The 17,636-nt window shown below is 57.5% G+C and overlaps 1 protein-coding gene across 5 annotated transcripts; it reads left to right on the top strand.

The window, feature by feature from the left end:
* Positions 1 to 154: 154 nt before the first annotated feature.
* Positions 155 to 17,276, top strand: SHISA7 (shisa family member 7). 5 transcript variants are annotated; one of them, XR_010750155.1, is made up of 7 exons: positions 155 to 286; positions 4,890 to 5,620; positions 6,929 to 7,083; positions 8,509 to 8,574; positions 9,094 to 9,240; positions 12,361 to 13,796; positions 14,796 to 17,276. XR_010750155.1 is itself a non-coding variant. In XM_066374527.1 (6 exons), exons 2-6 carry the CDS (start codon positions 4,941 to 4,943, stop codon positions 13,011 to 13,013), a joined length of 1,701 nt encoding a protein of 566 aa, XP_066230624.1. In that variant the 5' UTR covers positions 155 to 286; positions 4,890 to 4,940; the 3' UTR covers positions 13,014 to 17,276. The 5 variants fall into 5 exon arrangements, 3 of the variants coding, with proteins under 3 accessions (XP_066230624.1, XP_066230626.1, XP_066230625.1); XR_010750154.1 differs by having other exon boundaries at positions 12,361 to 13,994; positions 14,763 to 17,276; XM_066374527.1 differs by having other exon boundaries at positions 12,361 to 17,276.
* Positions 17,277 to 17,636: the final 360 nt, after the last annotated feature.

Below are 17,636 nucleotides of genomic sequence, written 5' to 3'. Positions count from 1 at the left end.
GCGGGGGAGGGGAAGCAGGGTCCCCAGCAGGTGGGGATGGGGAGGTGCCTCTTCTCAGCCCCAGCCCGCGCGCGAAGCAAAGGCGAGGGTTGGCGTGATCACATCTGCACCGAACAGAGCTGCCGGCAGGGTCGCCCCGCGCGCTGCTGGCCGCCCCCACCCCCACGGGCGCACGCACGCCAAGCCCAGCCGGCTGCAGACACGCGCTCGCTCTGCCTCCCCCGACCGGCCCCCCCACGCTGCCGCCACCCCAGAATCCCCAAGGGTCCCGCATTCGGAAAGTGAGGTGAGCGCAACAGCACCAGGTGCGGAGGGGGAAACTGAGGCACGGGGGACCTGGGGAAGGGAGGAAGGAAGGAGATAGGCAGGTGGGTGAATGAACGGATAGGAAGGACAGACGGCTTCATCGAAGAGGGGTCCCTGTGCTCCTGAGATGCAGGAGTCGGGGGGGGGGACCACATGGGGGGGTTCCCAGAATTCTGCAGCTCCCTTGGAAATCTGGGAGTCGGGAATTGACGGACCCCCTTACCCGTCAAGCCTCCTCAGTCCCAGGAGAGATTCGCAGTCCTTGTTCCGCACCCCACCCCCCAACCTTGGGGACCGGAGAAGGCCACCCTTGAGTCCTCCAAGAACCCAGGCGTCAGAGCTCACCACCAGCCCGCCCCCACTGGGGAACCAGTGTCCCCCAACTAGGGACCCCAGACCCCCTCGCAGAAGGCTGGAACTCCAGCGTCAGAGCACCCAGTACCCCCTTTCCCCAGGGACCTAGGAGACCCAGTCTCCCTCCTCCAGGAACCCCTGGAACCAGGCGTCTGTGCCCCCGGCCCCCGCCTTCCGGATCCAGGTGTCCCCTCTCCTCAACCCCCCAGCCTGAAGCTTCGCGTCTCCGAGGCCGCGCTCGCGTCGCCATGGCAACAGGAGTCTATTTTGTGCTGGGAACACAGCTCCCGCCGCAGCGCCCCCCCTTTCCGCCCCTCCAAACCGGGCCGAGAGAGAGAGAGAGAGAGAGAGAGAGAGAGAGAGAGAGAGAGAGAGGAGGTGGTCCAGGAGGGAGATTGGGGGTCCAGAGTTGGGGAAGACACAGAGACACTCAGAAAGACAGATCTTTAGACAGAAAACCTGGAAAAAGAAACAGAATCACAGAGGGACAGCGATGGAGATTTTGGGAGACCCAGAGAGGCAGGACAGACAGACAGTCAGACGGAGAGGAGCAGAGGGAAGGGAGGGGGAATGGTGGCACCCGGAAAACTGAGGCTCAGGGAAGGGGGCAGCGAGAGACAGAGACGTGGGACAGACGCAGAGATGCGAGGAGAGAGACGCGTAGAAACACCGACGAAGATCAAGACCCAAGGACACATCCCGTTAGTCGACGAGAGAGACCGGACCCGAGAGGAGGGATGCACAGGGCGACAAGCGATAGCAAGGCCTAGGGACCTGGGGGCCGACGGAGAGGGGCCGCAGGGACCGGGTCTCCCCCTCCACTCCGCCCGAGTGGGGCGCCGGGGCAGAGTTCACGTCTCTACCTCAGAGTCCTCGCCTCCGGGGCAGCGAGGTGGGAGTTGGGGGGGGGGGAGAGGCAACGCCGGATCCTCCAGCCCACCGCTCCCCCACCCACCCCTCTGTTTCACCTTCCACTTTCTCCCACCTGCTGGTCCGCCTCCTCTTGAACCCAGATCCCCGCCTACTCTTCCTGGCTTTCCACCTCCCTGCCCCAAATCCACCCTCACTTCCCCCCGCCCCGATACTCACGGGCGCCTCTCTCTGTGTTCGGCCCTGATGCGCTCGGCCCCCGCCCGCCACCCACCGCGACCCTCAGTTTCCCTCCGCCGCCACATGCGGAACCCCCCCCTCCAGCCCCCAGCTCTCTGGAGCAAGGGCTTTGACTGTTTTTCTGGGTTTCTATCCCGCTGTGGATCTCTGTCCCCTTGTCTGGCCCTCTCTGTCCTCCTCCCCGGGTCCTGCTCCCTCCCTCTCCATCTCTGCTGCTTCCGGGCTACTCCGGAGTCAGCTCACCTAGCCCCACCTAGCCGTGGCTCCCACCTCCAGCCGGCAGGGTCAGGAAGGGGCTAAGGGCCGGAGGTTGGGGCCAAGTGCTGTGTGGGGTGGCAGGTGGGGCAGGGGGTTCTCCAGAAGAACGAGGACCCACCCAGTGGGACCTATTGGGGGACCCCTCCCTCCAGCTGGCTTCCCTGTTCTCTGTCCACACACCTGTGTCTCTTAGGGCTGAGGAGGTTTAGGGCACCTACAGCCAGACCTCTGGCCCAGAGCTGCTGGGCATTCAAGGTGAGGAAAATGAGGAGAGGGGGGCTCAGGGGCCCCCTTCTTTTCCACCTGTGGAGGAGGAAAGTGTCTCTGTGTGAGTGAACGAGGGTGGGGGCCAGGGTGTGACTGTGTGTGTGTGTGTGTGTGTGTGTGTGTGTAGAGGGGGTTGTCACATTCCTACTCCCAGAATCTCCACCACTGGGTGAGGGTATGTTTGCGCCCACAAGGTTGCATGACTGGGGGCTGTCATGTGTGCAGCTGTGTGTTCATATGCAGCCGGCTTGGGCAGGTCCTTGCCCGTGTTCTTGAGCTGTGTGTGGTCCAAGTGTGTCACGATGTCTGAGATCATGTTTGGGTCTCTTGTGCCCATCCGGGCTGAAACAGGCAGATGTGCCTGGCCGCGTGTCCGCGTGGAGCTGTGTATGTGTGTGCTGAGAAGGGGCTCCAGGTAGACCATCAGGATGGCCCTGGGTGTCCTTCAGTGTTGCATCCGTGACATACACTGTGGGTGTCCTGGGCTCTGTGTTGTGTGTGTACGTTCTCTTGTGTGTCTGCTTAGTTTTGTGTGAGCTAAGGGACAAATTTGTGCCCCTATAGCCTTGTGTCTGGATGGGCCACTTTGTCCCTAGGTGTGTGTCCCCTTCCCGCCAGTAGGTGCTGCCCTGCATTGCATTGGAAAATGTGAGGCAGGAGCAGGAAGCTGTGGGGTTTCTTCATCCCTAGAGAGGCTGAGCGCGCGAGCACACACACACACACACACACACGCGCGCGCGCGCGTGTGTGTGTGTGTGTGTGTGTGTGTGTGTCTGTCTGTCGTGACTGGTGTGTTGCTAGGTTTGAAGGGATGTGCGCCACTGCTCCCCCCCCCCCCCAGAACTGGGAATGGCTGTGTCTCCCTGGGTGTGTGTGTGCATGTGTGTGCAGTTGGAGGGGACAATGGAACTCTATCAGCAGAGGGAGAATTTGTATCCAGAGCCCAGGAAAGACTTGGCACAGAACAAGGATCGGCCATGCACACTCGATCAAACATGGCAGGGGCGTGTCTGTGCCGATGAGGCAAACACCCCTGGCCCTGTACTGCTCCCCAGCACCAATGGTTCGGCAGGCAGATGGCACCCTTGTGTGAGTCTGAAAAGGGTGCCCCTTTCCACAGGTGGATGCCACCCATTGGCACACCTTAGAGAGGATAGCCCCTCTTGGTTTCAGCCAGACCCATGTGGGCAGTGCACAACCCACCCAATAGGTGGCAGCCAGTGATGAATGAAAGAATCTACACTGCTAAGCCCTGGCTGGCTGGATCAATGGTAGAGCGTTGGCCCTGTGTATGGAAGTCCTGGGTTTGATTCCTGACCAGGGCACACAGAAGCACCCACCTGCTTCTTCCCTCTCCCCTCTCTCTGTGCTAGAATGGCTCTGGTTAAGGCGGAGAAACGCCCCAGATGGACAGAGCATCACCCCCTAGTGGGCATGTCGGGTGGATCCTGGTCAGGCACATGCGGAAGTCTGTCTGTCTGCCCTCCAGCCTCTCACTTCAGAAAAATACGCACAAAAAAAGAGAGAATCCACACTGCTGTGTGCATGTGCTACTGTTGGGAGGGGTGGGTGTGTGCGCACGCATGTGCACGCGCGCCAAGTGTTCCCCTGTGTGGGATTAAGTCATCCATGTTTTGTGGGTGGCGATACCCTGAGGCCTGAGTTTCAAGTCCCACTCCACTGCTTGGGCACTGTGGGGCTCAGGTGAATGAGGGGACCTGTTGGAACTTTGGTGCCCTCGTTTGAAGTTTGTGTGTGAGAGAGACACACACACACACACACACACTTACACAGATACTGAGGTTTGAAGTCCCTAGATCTAGATAAGGGAAAGAAATCAGCGTTTGGGGGGAAATGAGGACCGTAAGAGTCTAAGCCAGTGGTTCTCAACAAGGGCAACTGTGCCCCAGGAGCCATCCGGCAGTGCCTGGAGGCATCTTATGCTGTAACGACTTTGGGAGAGAAGGCTAATGCACCTGTTGTGGATGCTGCTAAACATCGGTCCCCAAAACTCAGCAGTGCTGAGGTTGAGAACCATGAACTCTCTACCAGCCTGGTCTACAAACAGATTCCCAACTTCAGTCTCTCTCTGCCTTTCCTCCCCACACCCACACCCCTTTCTCCTGTCCCCGCTAACCTGTCCCACCCTCCTGTTCGCATGGCCCTGCCCTCTCCCCTCCCAATCTCCCCATCTTCCTCTCTCTCCCCCCATCTCACCTCTACCTCTCCACCACCCACTTCCACAGTTCCTTCTCCCTTTGTCACATTGGTCCTGTTTTTTTTTTTTTTTGTTCACCCCTCTGATGTCTCCTTCCCAGTCTTTTCTCTCCATCCAGCACTTCCTTTGATCCTTTCCGTCCACCGTTGTCGTTTGTCATTCTGTTCTATTCCGGTCCGGTTTAGGCGTGTTTCCCTCGCTCCCCGCTTCGGCTGCCCCGTGGGGCCGACAACGTTGGGGCCATGCCTCTTACTCCCTCCCCATCCTTTCTGTCTCTATCCCTCTACCTGCCCTCGCCTCCCTTCCTCATCCTCTCTAGCTACCTGTCTCCACATTTCCTCACCTCTAAACATCTCTCTCCCACCCTCCGCTCCAGCCTAGGTCCTCCGTTCAGCCTGGCGGCCCCGTCCGACCTCCTGCGTGCCCCATGCCGGCCCTCCAGCTCCTCTGGACCCTCCTGCTCCTGGCCTCGACGGCCAGCCACGCTGAGGCGCGCCCGTCCAACGCCACGAGCGCGGAGCCCCCAGGCCGGCTTCCGGGCCTGCTGGCGCACCTGCGGCGCCTAACCGGGGTCCTCACGGGTGGCGGGGATGCAGTGGGCCCGGGCTCCAACGGCACCAGGACCAGCCCCTCGAGCGGGACGGGCGCGGCTGCTCGGGCGCCCCCTCCGGCGGAGCTCTGCCACGGCTACTACGACGTCATGGGCCAGTACGACGCCACCTTCAACTGCAGCACTGGCTCCTACCGCTTCTGCTGCGGCACCTGCCACTACCGCTTCTGCTGCGAGCACCGCCACATGCGCCTGGCGCAGGCCTCCTGTTCCAACTACGACACGCCGCGCTGGGCCACCACGCCGCCGCCGCTGGCCGGGGGCGCCGGGGGCACCGGGGGTGCGGGCGGGGGGCCCGGGCCCGGCCAGGCCGGGTGGCTGGAAGGGGGCCGGGCAGGGGGCTCCGGGGTGCGTGGGGGCGAGGGCCCCGGGGGCAGCACGGCCTACGTAGTGTGCGGGGTCATCAGCTTCGCCCTGGCCGTAGGCGTCGGAGCCAAAGTGGCCTTCAGCAAGGCGTCCCGTGCGCCCAGGGCGCACCGGGATATCAACGTGCCCAGGTGTGTGCGCGCTCTTGCAAGAGGGTAGGGAGCCTGCGGGCGGGCCTGGGCAATTGGAAGGCGTTATCCTCGGGGAGGGCAGACTACAGGGATGGGGGTGTTGTCAGAGACCAAGGAGGCAGCCACCACAAGAGCCTGGGAACGCCTGGTTGTTGAGTGTTGGGGAAGCTCACGCCTCATTCATCCAACAAATACTTCTTGAGCACTTTCTGTGGGCCAGGAGCTGGGCATACAGGAGTAAACAAAATACAGTCCCATCCCAGGTCCACTGCCTGTGGGCTCTGTGATCCCGGGGCAATTTGCTTAACCTGTTTGTGCCTCTGTTTTCTCATTTGTACCATGGGGCTAATAAATGTTCCCCACTCATTTGGACTGTAATAAAGATGAACTGGGTTGATTCATGTCACGTCCTGGCACACGGTAAGCCCTCAAAAAATGTTGGCTGCTGTTATCATAAAAGTTAGTGACCGAAAAAGAAAAAGTTAGTGGCGGAGATAGTAAGCAAGCAACACAGATGTGATATACCATTAGATATTGATAAAAGGTGCGAAGAAAATAGAGCAGCCTAAAGAGTCAGGGCAGGGGTGCTGTTGTTTTTATATGAAGTGGCCAGGAAAGGCCTCTCTGAGCAGACTTGAAGGAAGGGAGCAAACCAAGCAGATATCTGTGGGAATGGCATTCCAGACAGAACAGTCATTGCAAAGGTCCTGTGGTGGGGTGTTTGCAAGACAGTGAAGGAGCCCGTACAGCTAGAGAGTAATGGGGAACCGTCTGGAGGGGTCCTGAACTCAGGCTGCACCGGGAGACAAGGTTGCAAGGGGCCAGAGACTGCTTAGGAGACCGTAGCGAGGATCCAGTGAGAGAGAGCCTTGGCAAGAGCGGAGGTGGTGAGGAGCGACCAGGTTAGGGATATATCTTGGTCGAATCTGCAAGGTTGCTGAGGAACGTGAAGAAAAGGAAAAAAGCCAAGGGTGACTCTAAAATTGGAGGTGAATGGGGCACCCTTTATCCCTGGGGCGGGGAGGCTGCAGAAGAAACAGGATGGAGCTCCACCCAAGTCAGGGTGGGGCGGGACCGCAGGGTGGAGGGTATAGGTAGGGTCCGAATGAATTGGGAAGCAGGAAGTGTGGTCCCAGGAACCTTTGGGTGGACAGCGAGGGGCGTGGCCAAAGGCGAGAAGCCCAGCTGAGCTGAGTTAACAGATTACCCCTAAGGTGAGAATAGAAAGGGGGAAGAAGGCTGGGCCCTCCGTCCCTCCCTCCACTCCGGTCCTCAAGCCACGTCTGACCATCCCTCTGCCACCTTTAGGGCTCTGGTGGACATATTGAGGCATCAGGCAGGACCTGCAACCCGTCCGGACCGGGCACGAAGCAGCTCCTTGTCCGCGGGGATCGGGGGTCCGGACAGTATGACCCCGAGGACACCCAAGAACCTCTACAGCACCATGAAGTCCTCCAACCTCGGTAAGTGGAACCTGGGAACGGTGGCGGCCGCCTCTGACCACGCCCCCTCATCCTTGTAGCCCCGCCCTCTCCAGGTGGCTCCACCTCTGACTACCCTGCCCCGCCCCCAACCGCAGCCTCCCAGTCTCTGCAGTGAGAAAACCCCTTCACCCCCTAGTTCCCGTGGACCCCGCGGGTGGGCGCTGTGGACGCCACGGTGACTTAGGTTTAGACATTCTTGGGTCCAGTGTGCAAATGACAAACCCCACGTCAGACCACCCAACAGCCAACGACACATCAGGACACACCTAACTATTGAATTAGAACTTGGGGGGGGCGGACCGCCTGGGGTTGGCACCCTGACTCTGCACCCGTGTGTCCTGGGGCCAGCTCTTGTCCTCATTCATAAGATGACAAGCATAGGGTAGCCCCCTGCTGGGGCTGTTCTGAAGACCCAATGAACAAATGAGCAGCATGCTCAGAGCCATGCCTGGCCCAGGAAACGCACTGCATAAACGTGAGTTCTTGTTGTTATTCTTGTATTTCACGGTGAGTGCGTCAAGCACTCTTGATTGGGACTGGCTGAAAGGGTCTTGTCTGATGGGAAGAGGAAGACTCCCCTAGGAAATACAGCTTGAGCAGTGGCCTGCAGGGTGAGGGCAGTCACTCGGAATGGGGGAGCTCTGGGTGGCCGGAGCCAAGCTAGGGAGGCCAGGGAGAGGGTGGACAGACACTTTGAGTGCCAGGCTGAACTGAGGAGCCCTACCTTGGTCCTGAGGGCCATGGGGAGCCACAGAGGAGTTTAGAGCAAAGTCAGAAATAGATAGGGGCACTATATCCTTCTTGAAGGGGAGAGGCTGGGATGATAGTCCAGGCCGTGAAGGACAGGCCTGAACTGGTTTTGAGAAGCAGTAAGAAAGAGACATTTGAGATGGATTTTGAGAGGCGAGTAGGAGTTCTTCAGGCAAAGGTGCAGGGTGGGAGGGGGAGCAAAGGCAGGGATTCAAGGCAGCAAGAACAGCATATGCAAAGGCCCTGTGGCAGGACTGAGTTAGGTTCAGTCAGGCACCATGGAGAAGTGTGGCTTGAGAGGAGGGGTGGGAGATGTCAGCTCGGACCAAGTCGCACAGGCTTCAAATGCCCCTGCTGGCTTCAACTGTCCCTGGGGTGAGGGTGATGACAGAACATGGGAAGAGTGCCGACCAGCAGAGGGGCCCCCAGCTGTGGGTATCAGACTACCATGGTGGGGCTGATCTTGGACATGGCTGGCCAATGGCCAGAAAGCTGGTTTGATGATCCAGGAGGGAGAAGTAGGTCAGGGTCAAGATTCCAGAGCTGGGGACCAAGTGGATGTAAGCGGGGGAGCCTTCTAAGAGACCGAGACAGCAGTGCTCGCTGGGGAGCAGGAGATGGTGGTGACGCCACCTCCCTTCTTGGTCTCTACAGACAACCTGCACCACAACTACCTGCACCTCAATGTCAACAGCCCCAAGCACCATGGCACCACTCTGGGTACGGACTAGGGCTGGGCTGGTGGGGACGACAGGGCTCCTTTCCTAACCCCTTCTTGATGGAGCCCAAGCCTAGTGCCTGGGACAGAGCAGGTGGGAGACCCTGTGAGCCTGTCCTCACAGTGTAGCCAGTTAACAAAGTGAACCTCGGTTTCCCCGTTTGCCCACTGGACGTGGTCAAATCTCTCTCCCACCCGTGTTGGTGGGGAGATACAGGAGTCTACTACCCTCCCCAGCCTGGGGCACAGCACCCAGCTTGTGCTGAGCAAGGGCCAGTTGCCCTCTCCTGCTGTGACAAGTCCTCCTCCTCCTCCAGAAAAAGCCTGCCTCCTGACATCGCGGTGGGGGTCAGGGGACACCTGGACAACGGGAATTTGAAGGGCTAGAATCCCAGATTTCTAATTCCCCAAAGGGGCTGAGGTCTGGAAGTCTTGGTCTGAGGGAGGCTGTGGAAACGGGAACTCCTGGGTCTCAAGGAGGGAGGGGCCGGACTCACCCTAGCTGCGCCCTCTGCCGGCAGACTGGAGGGCCGCCCCACCCAGCCCCTCCTTGCATTACTCCACGCTATCCTGCTCGCGGTCCTTCCACAACCTTTCGCATCTGCCCCCGTCCTACGAGGCTGCAGTGAAATCCGAACTCAACCGCTACTCCTCCCTCAAGAGGCTGGGTGAGTCCCCGGAGGGGGAGGAGCCGGAGCGAAAGGGCGGGGTCAGGGCCAGGCCTATAGGTTCAAGATCGTGGACAGTGGCCCAACAAACCTCGAGAGGTTTAGAGGCTCCTTTAGGTCTGTTCCAGTATTACATGAAGTAACGTGTGTGTGTGTGTGTGTGTGTGTGTGTGTGTGTGTGTGTGTGTGTGTGTGTGAGAGAGAGAGAGAGAGAGAGAGCGAGAGAGAGAGAGAGAGAGAGAGAGAGATAGAGAGAGAGAGAAAGAGAGGCATAGACAAACAGGAAGGGAGAGAGATGAGAAGCATCAATTCTTCGTTGTGGCACCTTAGTTGTTGATTGCTTTCTCATATGTGCCCTGACCCCGGGGGCTTGAGCCCAGCTTGAGCCCAGCGATCTTGGGCTCAAGCCAGCAACCGTAGGCTTCAAGCCAGCGACCATGGTGTCATGTCGATGATCCCAGGTTCAAGCTGGCAACCTCGGGGTTTTGAACCTTGGACCTCAGCATCCCAGGTCAATGTTCAGGTCACTGTGCCACCGCATGGTCAGGCAATATTTGCACATTCTTAAGTACAGGAAAGATTTGGAACTTGTTATTAGAACATTTTTGAAAGCATTTATCACAATCTGTTGATATCTTACTTCCAATTGTATCCTCTGGCTCAAGTAAATTTTTATTAAATTCTCTATAAAAGAAGGCATTTTCAAACATACCCAAGAAAAAGAAAAGTGTCCAATGAACCCCCATGTTCCTATCATCCAATGTTAACAATTAGCAAGATTTTGTTAATCTTTCCTCCCTCCATCCCATTTTTTGGTGCATTATTATATATATCGAGGGACAGGGAGGTGAAGAGACAGACTCCTGCATATGTCTCAACCAGGATCCACCCGGCAACCCCCTTCTGGGGCTGATGTTCTGCCCATATGGGGCCGCTGCCCTGTTGCTTGGCAACTGAGACATTTTGGCACCTGAGGCAGGCCATAGAGCCATACTCAGCGCCCAGAGCCAACTTGATTATTTGAGCCATGGTTGTGGGAGGTGAAGAGAGAGAGGTGGTGGAACGGGTAGAGGTTAGTTCTCCTGTGCTCTGACTGGGAATCAAACTCAGGACTTTCACACATCATGCTGACGTTCTACCTCTGAGCCAACTGGCCAGGGCCTGGTGGATTGTTTTTAAACATATCCCAGAGATTAAGTCACTTCATCCACTAATATTTCAGTAATACACACAACTGAAAAAAATGTATGAACCAGTACTCACCATATTCCCTTATTATGGGGATGCCTTCTGATAATTAGAATTTTCTAAGGCCCTGTCCAGTTGGCTCAGTGGTAGAGTGTCGGCCTGGCGTGCAGGAGTCCCAGGTTCGATTCCCGGCCAGGGCACACAGGAGAAGTGCCCATCTGCTTCTCCACCCCTCCCCCTCTCTTTCCTCTCTGTCTCTCTCTTCCCTTCCCGTAGTCAAGGCTCCATTGGAGCAAAGTTGGCCCAGGCGCTGAGGATGGCTCCATGGCCTCTGCCTCAGGCGCTAGAATGGCTCTGGTTGCAACAGAGCAACGCCCCAGATGAGCAGAGCATTGCCCCCTGGTGGGCGTGCCGGGTGGATCCTGGTTGGGCGAATGTGGGAGTCTGTCTGACTGCCTCCCCATTTCCAACTTCAGAAAAATACAAAAAAAAAAAAGAATTTTCTATACTGCTTCATTTTTGTGTGTGTGTGTGTGTGTGTGTGTGTGTGTGTGACAGACAGCGAGAGGGACAGACAGACAGGAAGGGAGAGAAATGAGAAGTGTCAATTCTTCACTGTGGCTTCTTAGTTATTTATTGGATTGCTTTCTCATGTGTGCCTTGACGGGGGTGGGGAGTGGCTATAGCAGAGCGAGTGACCCCATTGCTCAAGCCATCAACCTTTGGCTCAAGCCAGTGACCCCACGCTCAAGCCGGATGAGCCCATGCTCAAGCTAGCGACCTCGGGGTTTTGAACCTGGGTACTCAGTGTCCCATTCCAAAGCTGTATCCACTGTGCCACCACCTGCTCAGGCCTAGCTTCATTTTTTCAAAATGCCTATCGTGACCCAGAAAACTGACTTCACAACCCACATAGGGGCCACATCTCCAAGTTTGAAAAACACTGCTACAGGATGAAAAGGAAGGGGAGATACTTCCTCAAAAATAAGCACTGGGGCCCTGGCCGGTTGGCTCAGCGGTAGAGTGTCGGCCTGGCGTGCGGGGGACCCGGGTTCGATTCCCGGCCAGGGCACATAGGAGAAGCGCCCATTTGCTTCTCCACCCCCCCCCCTCCTTCCTCTCTGTCTCTCTCTTCCCCTCCCACAGCCAAGGCTCCATTGGAGCAAAGATGGCCCGGGAGCTGGGGATGGCTCCTTGGCCTCTGCCCCAGGCGCTAGAGTGGCTCTGGTCGCGGCAGAGCGATGCCCTGGAGGGGCAGAGCATCGCCCCCTGGTGGGCAGAGCGTCGCCCCTGGTGGGCGTGCCAGGTGGATCCCGGTCGGGCGCGTGCGGGAGTCTGTCTGACTGTCTCTCCCCGTTTCCAGCTTCAGAAAAATACAAAAAAAAAACCAAGCACTGGGCCTGACCAGGCGGTGGAGCAGTGGATAGAGCGTGAGCACCGCAAAGCGTGGCGTCGCTCACGTACAGTACTACTTCCAGTGACACGGGACTCATGTGTCCCAGCTCCAGAAGCACGTCATATCACTTGTTACGCTAGCAGTGACAAATACGGAACCAGACATTGACCATCCCATTAGCCAAAAGCAGGCCCATAGTTCCCATTGAAATACTGGTCAGTTTGTTGATTTAAATTTACTTGTTCTTTATTTTAAATATTGTATTTGTTCCCGTTTTGCTTTTTTACTTTAAAATAAGATATGTGCAGTGTGCCTAGGGATTTGTTCATAGTTTTTTTTTTATAGTCCGGTCCTCCAACGGTCTGAGGGACAGTGAACTGGCCCCCTGTGTAAAAAGTTTGGGGACCCCTGGGCTATAGTGTTCTGGGTGATACAGGAGTCCCGTGGGGGGATGGGTTCAGCGTGGGAAGCCAGGGGAAGGGGACGGGTCTGGGCTGGCTGGGACTGACCTCTGTGCCTTGTCACCTGCTCCCCAGCCGAGAAGGACCTGGACGAGGCCTACCTGAAGCGGTGGCACCTGGGGGAGATGCCCCGCGGGACGCTGCCCCTGCACACACTGCGGCGGCCCGGCACCGGGGGTGGCTACCGCCTGGACGGCTGGGGCAGCCCCGAGGAGCTGGGCCTGGCGCCCGCGCCCAACCCACGACGGGTCATGTCCCAGGAGCACCTGCTCGGCGACTCGGGACGCTCGCGCTACGAGTTCACGCTGCCGCGCGCGCGCCTAGTGTCGCAGGAGCACCTGCTGTTGTCGTCGCCCGAGGCCCTGCGCCAGAGTCGGGAGCACCTGCTGTCGCCCCCGCGCAGCCCGGCGCTGCCCCCGGATCCCGCCTCCCGCGCCGCCGCCGGCCTGGCTGCCTCCCACTCCAACCTGCTGGTGGGGCCCGGGGGACCCCCCACGCCGCTGCACGGGCTGCCGCCGACGCCCGGCCTGCACGCGCACCACCACCACCACGGCCTGCACGGCTCTCCGCAGCCCGCCTGGCTGGCGGACGCCGGCGGGGGCGGGGGCACGCTGGTCCACCGGCCGCCCTTCCAGCGCCAAGGCACGCTGGAGCAGCTGCAGTTCATCCCCGGCCATCACCTGCCCCAACACCTGCGCACTGCCAGCAAGAACGAGGTGACTGTCTGAGGCCAGCCTCGGGGCGTTGGGGCTGCCACCTCGCGGGCCCCCATTTCGGCCTGGATCCCCCCCACACACACCCACATACTCCAGGGCCCGGGACCCTCCGTGGTCAGGGCGGCGGGCTGCCTCCGAGGACACTGCTTTGAATGAAATTGTCACCGGAGATAAGGGCCTCCTTTTAGAATGTCACAGCAGATACATACAATCCCTCCTCCTATGTCACTGTTTGAAGCCAGGCCTCCTTCCCATGATGTCATCACAGAGGAAGAGGCCTGCCTGTGAGATTATCACTGGCCACAATGTCCACACTGGGACCAAACGTTTTCAAGGGGTCATCACAGAAGAATGATGGGCCTGCCCCTGAGGCCATCCATGACATCATCACAAAGACTTCCTTCTTGTGACGTCATAGCAGAGACAATGTCTTGTTCTATGACGTCATGCTAGAGAAAATATTCCTTCCTGTGAGGTCACTGTGGAAACAAGTCTTGCCCTTTTGACATCAACTTTGGCACCAGAAGCCTCGTTTGACATCATTACCAGGAAAATCCTTCCTCTGGAGAAGATGCCTCTTTCTATGATGTCATCACTACAAAGCCATCTTGCTGGTACACATTCCAGGGGAGAACACCTCCCCAAGTGTGTCTCGCTAGACATAAGGCCTTCTTTCCATGACATCATCACAGGGACGCCTCCTCCTTCCTGAGGTGCCATCACCAGAGAAGGTGCCTTGCCCTATGACATCATGGGGGAGGGACTGTGCCTCTTCCAGAGGGTGCGTCACCAGAGGTGAGAGTCCTTCTATGATGGCGCCACCAGACTCTGCCTTCTCTGAGAGGATGTCATGCGACACCTCTCTGCTGCGGCCGCCTCATAAGAGGGCATGACATGCCTGGAGTCCACAAGAAAGTGCTCTGCCCTGAGCTGTCACCAGAAGGATGTAACATCACTGGGGAGGCTGCCCCATCTAGAAAGGTTTCCCCAGAGGTGATGGTCTGTCTTAGATTGTTTGCAATGAGGACCCCCCCACTCCTGCGTGAGGGTCTGCCCCCATGCTATGATGTCATCACCAGAGCCACTGCCCACTTTGGAGGGCCGTCCCTTGTGATGGTGTCACCAGTTTCTGCCTTGTCCCACCATAATGTAGTGTGGTCACTCCTTCCCCCAGACCCCAGGAATATGCTCAACATGATCTACACCAGATTGATCCTCCCTCTAAAGAGAGGTCGGGCCTTGGGTCCCACGCTTGCACAGTGACGTCACCTCCTGTGTGATTCCTGGAGGACAGCACTCCCGGACTGGCTTCTCCTCTCAAGGAGGCTGCCCTGGCCCACCAGACTCTTAGAGTCAGAGACTCATAGGTGTCCCAAAGGCCAGTGCCACTCCTCTCTGCCATAACTAGGGACATCGTGGCCTCTGTCAACAAAGTCCTGGCCTCCTGTTGGTGTCAGGGAGGGTGGGGTTTGCCTGCTATTGATCTTACTGATAACATCCTCAGCACCATAGACTCCCACCACCCATGATGTCATGACATCTGGGGTCCAATGCCAATCATGCCTAATGATGACATCATTTTCCAGTATTCCCCATGACCTATGGTGTCTTCACCTCCCCAGACCCACCACAACTATGGTATCGTCCTCTGCCAGGATTTACCATGACCCTATAGGTCATCTTCTCCCAAGGTTCCCCCATAGCCAATGGTGTCACCATCTTCTATGATTCTCTACAACCATGGTGTCATCATCTTCCTAGATTCAACACCACGATTGTCTCATCATCCCCTAGGATTCACCACAGCTGATGATGTCACCATCTCCAAGAATTCACCATGTCCGATGATTTCATTACCTTCCAGAATCCACTGTGGCCAATACTAACATCCTCTACCAAGATCCACTAGGACTGATGATGCCACTGTTTCCCATAGTCTCTGATACTTGTGGTGTCATCAACTTGCAGGATCCACTTCAACCATAATGTCTTCACACCCCAGGATCCACCCTAGCTATGGTGTCATCACCTCCCAGGATATATACTTCAGACATGGTGTCACCCTCACCCAGCATCCATGAGAACCAATGGTGTCCCCAGGACCCATGACACCCAATAGTGTCATCATCTGCTGGGATCCACACAACCATGACATCTTCTAAGATCCATGACACCCAATAGTGTCATCACCTCCCAGGATCCATTTCAACCACACTGTCATCTTCTGGGATCCACCACAACCATGACATCATCTAGGATCCACAACACCCAAAATAGTGTCATCACTTCCCAGGATCCATTTCAACCATGTATTATCTTCCAGGCCAGGATCCATCATCTTGGGAGAAAGTACCATGACAACTGTGTTTCAATTGTCTTCTGGGGGGTCACATGGCACCTACCATTTTCCCCTTAAGGGAACCCAGCACAAACACCATCCCTCCTGTGGCCCTTCTTGATGGTTTCACTGCCTCGCTCCCAACGTAGGCTGATACCTGCATTGACCCCACCACAGACTTGGCCTTGACCAGGGCCCCTGTGGCCCTTCTGGTGAGAGCATCCAGGTCCCTCCTAACTCATTGCTCTTTGCCCAAGTCTCTGATCGGTGACAGGGTCAAGATGGAGACCTCTTATCATGGAGACCTCTTGTCATCACGAGAGAGAGAGAGAGAGAGAGAGAGAGTGTGTGTGTGTGTGTGTGTGTGTGTGTGTGTGTGTAGGGGGGTGCTTTCCAGACCTTGGGTAACTTCACTGCCCCTGGCCCAATCCCTCTTCCCTGGACCTCTACCTGAATCAGCACTGTGTTGGCTTGGGTCTGACACTCCTCAGAGCTCCCATGGGCTAGGCCAACAGCTGCTAACATCCCTGGGGCCTTCAATCCTGTCCTCCGCTGGCCTGCTCCTGGGACCAGCAGAGTTGGAGGGCCATGCCATTGCCGGTGCCATCTGCATGGGGGGTCCGGGGGTGTGGAGCTCTGCATCATCCCAACAGTCGGAGAAGCAGCATTCTGTCCTTCATCTCTCCCCTCACACACCAGGGAGCCCCCCAGGGCTTCTGTGAATTTGCCATCACCCAATTCTCTTTGTACATAGCCATGTTGTGGGGGCAACGATTCCCCCCACTCTTAAAGGGCTACATGCCCCCTCCCCCAGTCCCCAGGGTGAGGTGGGGGCACCTCTCCCCCTCCTTTGGACCATTCCCTCCTCCTGTCTCCCCTTACCCCACATACTGGCACCTCAGTTCATCCCTGCAAAACCTTTGGCCCCACAGATCCTGAGGGAACACGGAGAGGGGGCAGCCCTATCTGCGTAGGCCTAGTGTTCAATGCTATGCTTACCGCTCTTCTTCTGGGCTTCTCTAACCTCTTCTAGGGCCTCCCCCTGCCCGGTGCCCCTCCAGCAGACTGCGACTCCCCCCCCCAGAGGAGCCAGCTTCAGCGCCTGCCCCTCCCAGACTGCCCCCCACCTCTGCTTACCCCCCCCACACACACACAGAGCACTCAGCTTTCTCCAGCCCCTGGAATTGGGGGCGGGGCTCCAGGTCCTGCTTTTGTAGGCCCCCCCTCAACTTACTCTCTCCTGGCTTAGATTCCAGGTGTTCTGTTCCCTCCCCTCCCCCAGGCCCCCACTCACTCAGCCAGAGTCAGCCTGTGACCCTGGGGCCTTGACCTCTTATCTTAAATAAGCCATAGCGGGAGAGGTCTCAAGGAGGTGAGGAAGTGGGCATGTCCTGCCGAGTCCCCCGGATGTTCCGGAGCTGCAACCTCACCATGTGAGTCTCCCTCCTCCATAAACACACACACACACACACACCTGCCCTCCTGACAGTGGGCAGTGGGGGGCGCTGCAGAGACAAGAAGACAAACAGTTCTGGACCAGAAGACCCTCCCCAGCTCTGCCTCCCTCCTTACCCACCCCTAGCCCAACATTGGACTCTTCTCCCCCACCACCAGTTTCTTGGTGAGGACAGCCCACTGAGCTGCAAGTTGGTATTTTTGGAATAAACAGATGTTTTTCCTGATTCCCAAGCTCCAAGTCACTGTTGGGAAGGGAGGGATTTTCACCTGGGTGTTTGTGGGTCAGTAGGGATTCCCCATGTGGCCACGGTGGGGGCGGGCACCTAAGTGTTCTCCTGGGTGGTCAGGGCTGCCTCCCTGCATCCTCACCAAGGGAGGAGTCAGGCATGGGGTGTGTGTGTGGAAGGGGCCTTAAGCTCTCAGTTTCTGCCTGACCCGGCGGTGGCACCGTAGATACTGTCAGACTGGGACGTGGAGGACCCAGGTTCAAAACCCCAAGGTTGGCAGCTTAAGCGCAGGGTCGCTGGCTTGAGCATGGGAACATAGACATGACCCCATGGTCGCTGACTTGAAGCCCCGGGTTGCTGGCTTGAGCAAGGGGTCACTCGCTCTGCTGTAGCGCCCCCCCCCCCCAGTCAAGGCACATATGAGAAAGCAATCAATGAACAACTAAGGTGCCGCAACAAAGAATTGATGCTTCTCATCTCTCTCCCTTCCTGTCTGTCCCTATCTGACCCTCTCTCTATGTCTCTGTCAAAAAAAAGTCCTCAGTTTCTCCCCAAGAATGCCTCTTACCTCTGAGCACTTAAGCACTTGCTGGCAGGTTCTGTTTGCACCCC

Source organism: Saccopteryx leptura, chromosome 3 (assembly GCF_036850995.1).
Source record: "Saccopteryx leptura isolate mSacLep1 chromosome 3, mSacLep1_pri_phased_curated, whole genome shotgun sequence".
Classification (NCBI taxonomy): Eukaryota; Metazoa; Chordata; class Mammalia; order Chiroptera; family Emballonuridae; genus Saccopteryx; species Saccopteryx leptura.
The sequence above is the reverse complement of the archived record's forward strand: the minus strand, read 5'-3'. Positions and strand labels throughout refer to the sequence as shown.

What these genes read in the sequence shown, in the direction of transcription:
- SHISA7 (XM_066374527.1), top strand. Translation starts at nt 4,941, where the DNA reads ATGCCGGCCCTCCAGCTCCTCTGGACCCTCCTGCTCCTGGCCTCGACG. An exon ending in CGGGATATCAACGTGCCCAG is followed by an intron (nt 5,621 to 6,928) that starts GTGTGTGCGCGC and finishes TGCCACCTTTAG; the next exon opens with GGCTCTGGTGGACATATTGA. An exon ending in GCACCATGGCACCACTCTGG is followed by an intron (nt 8,575 to 9,093) that starts GTACGGACTAGG and finishes CTCTGCCGGCAG; the next exon opens with ACTGGAGGGCCGCCCCACCC.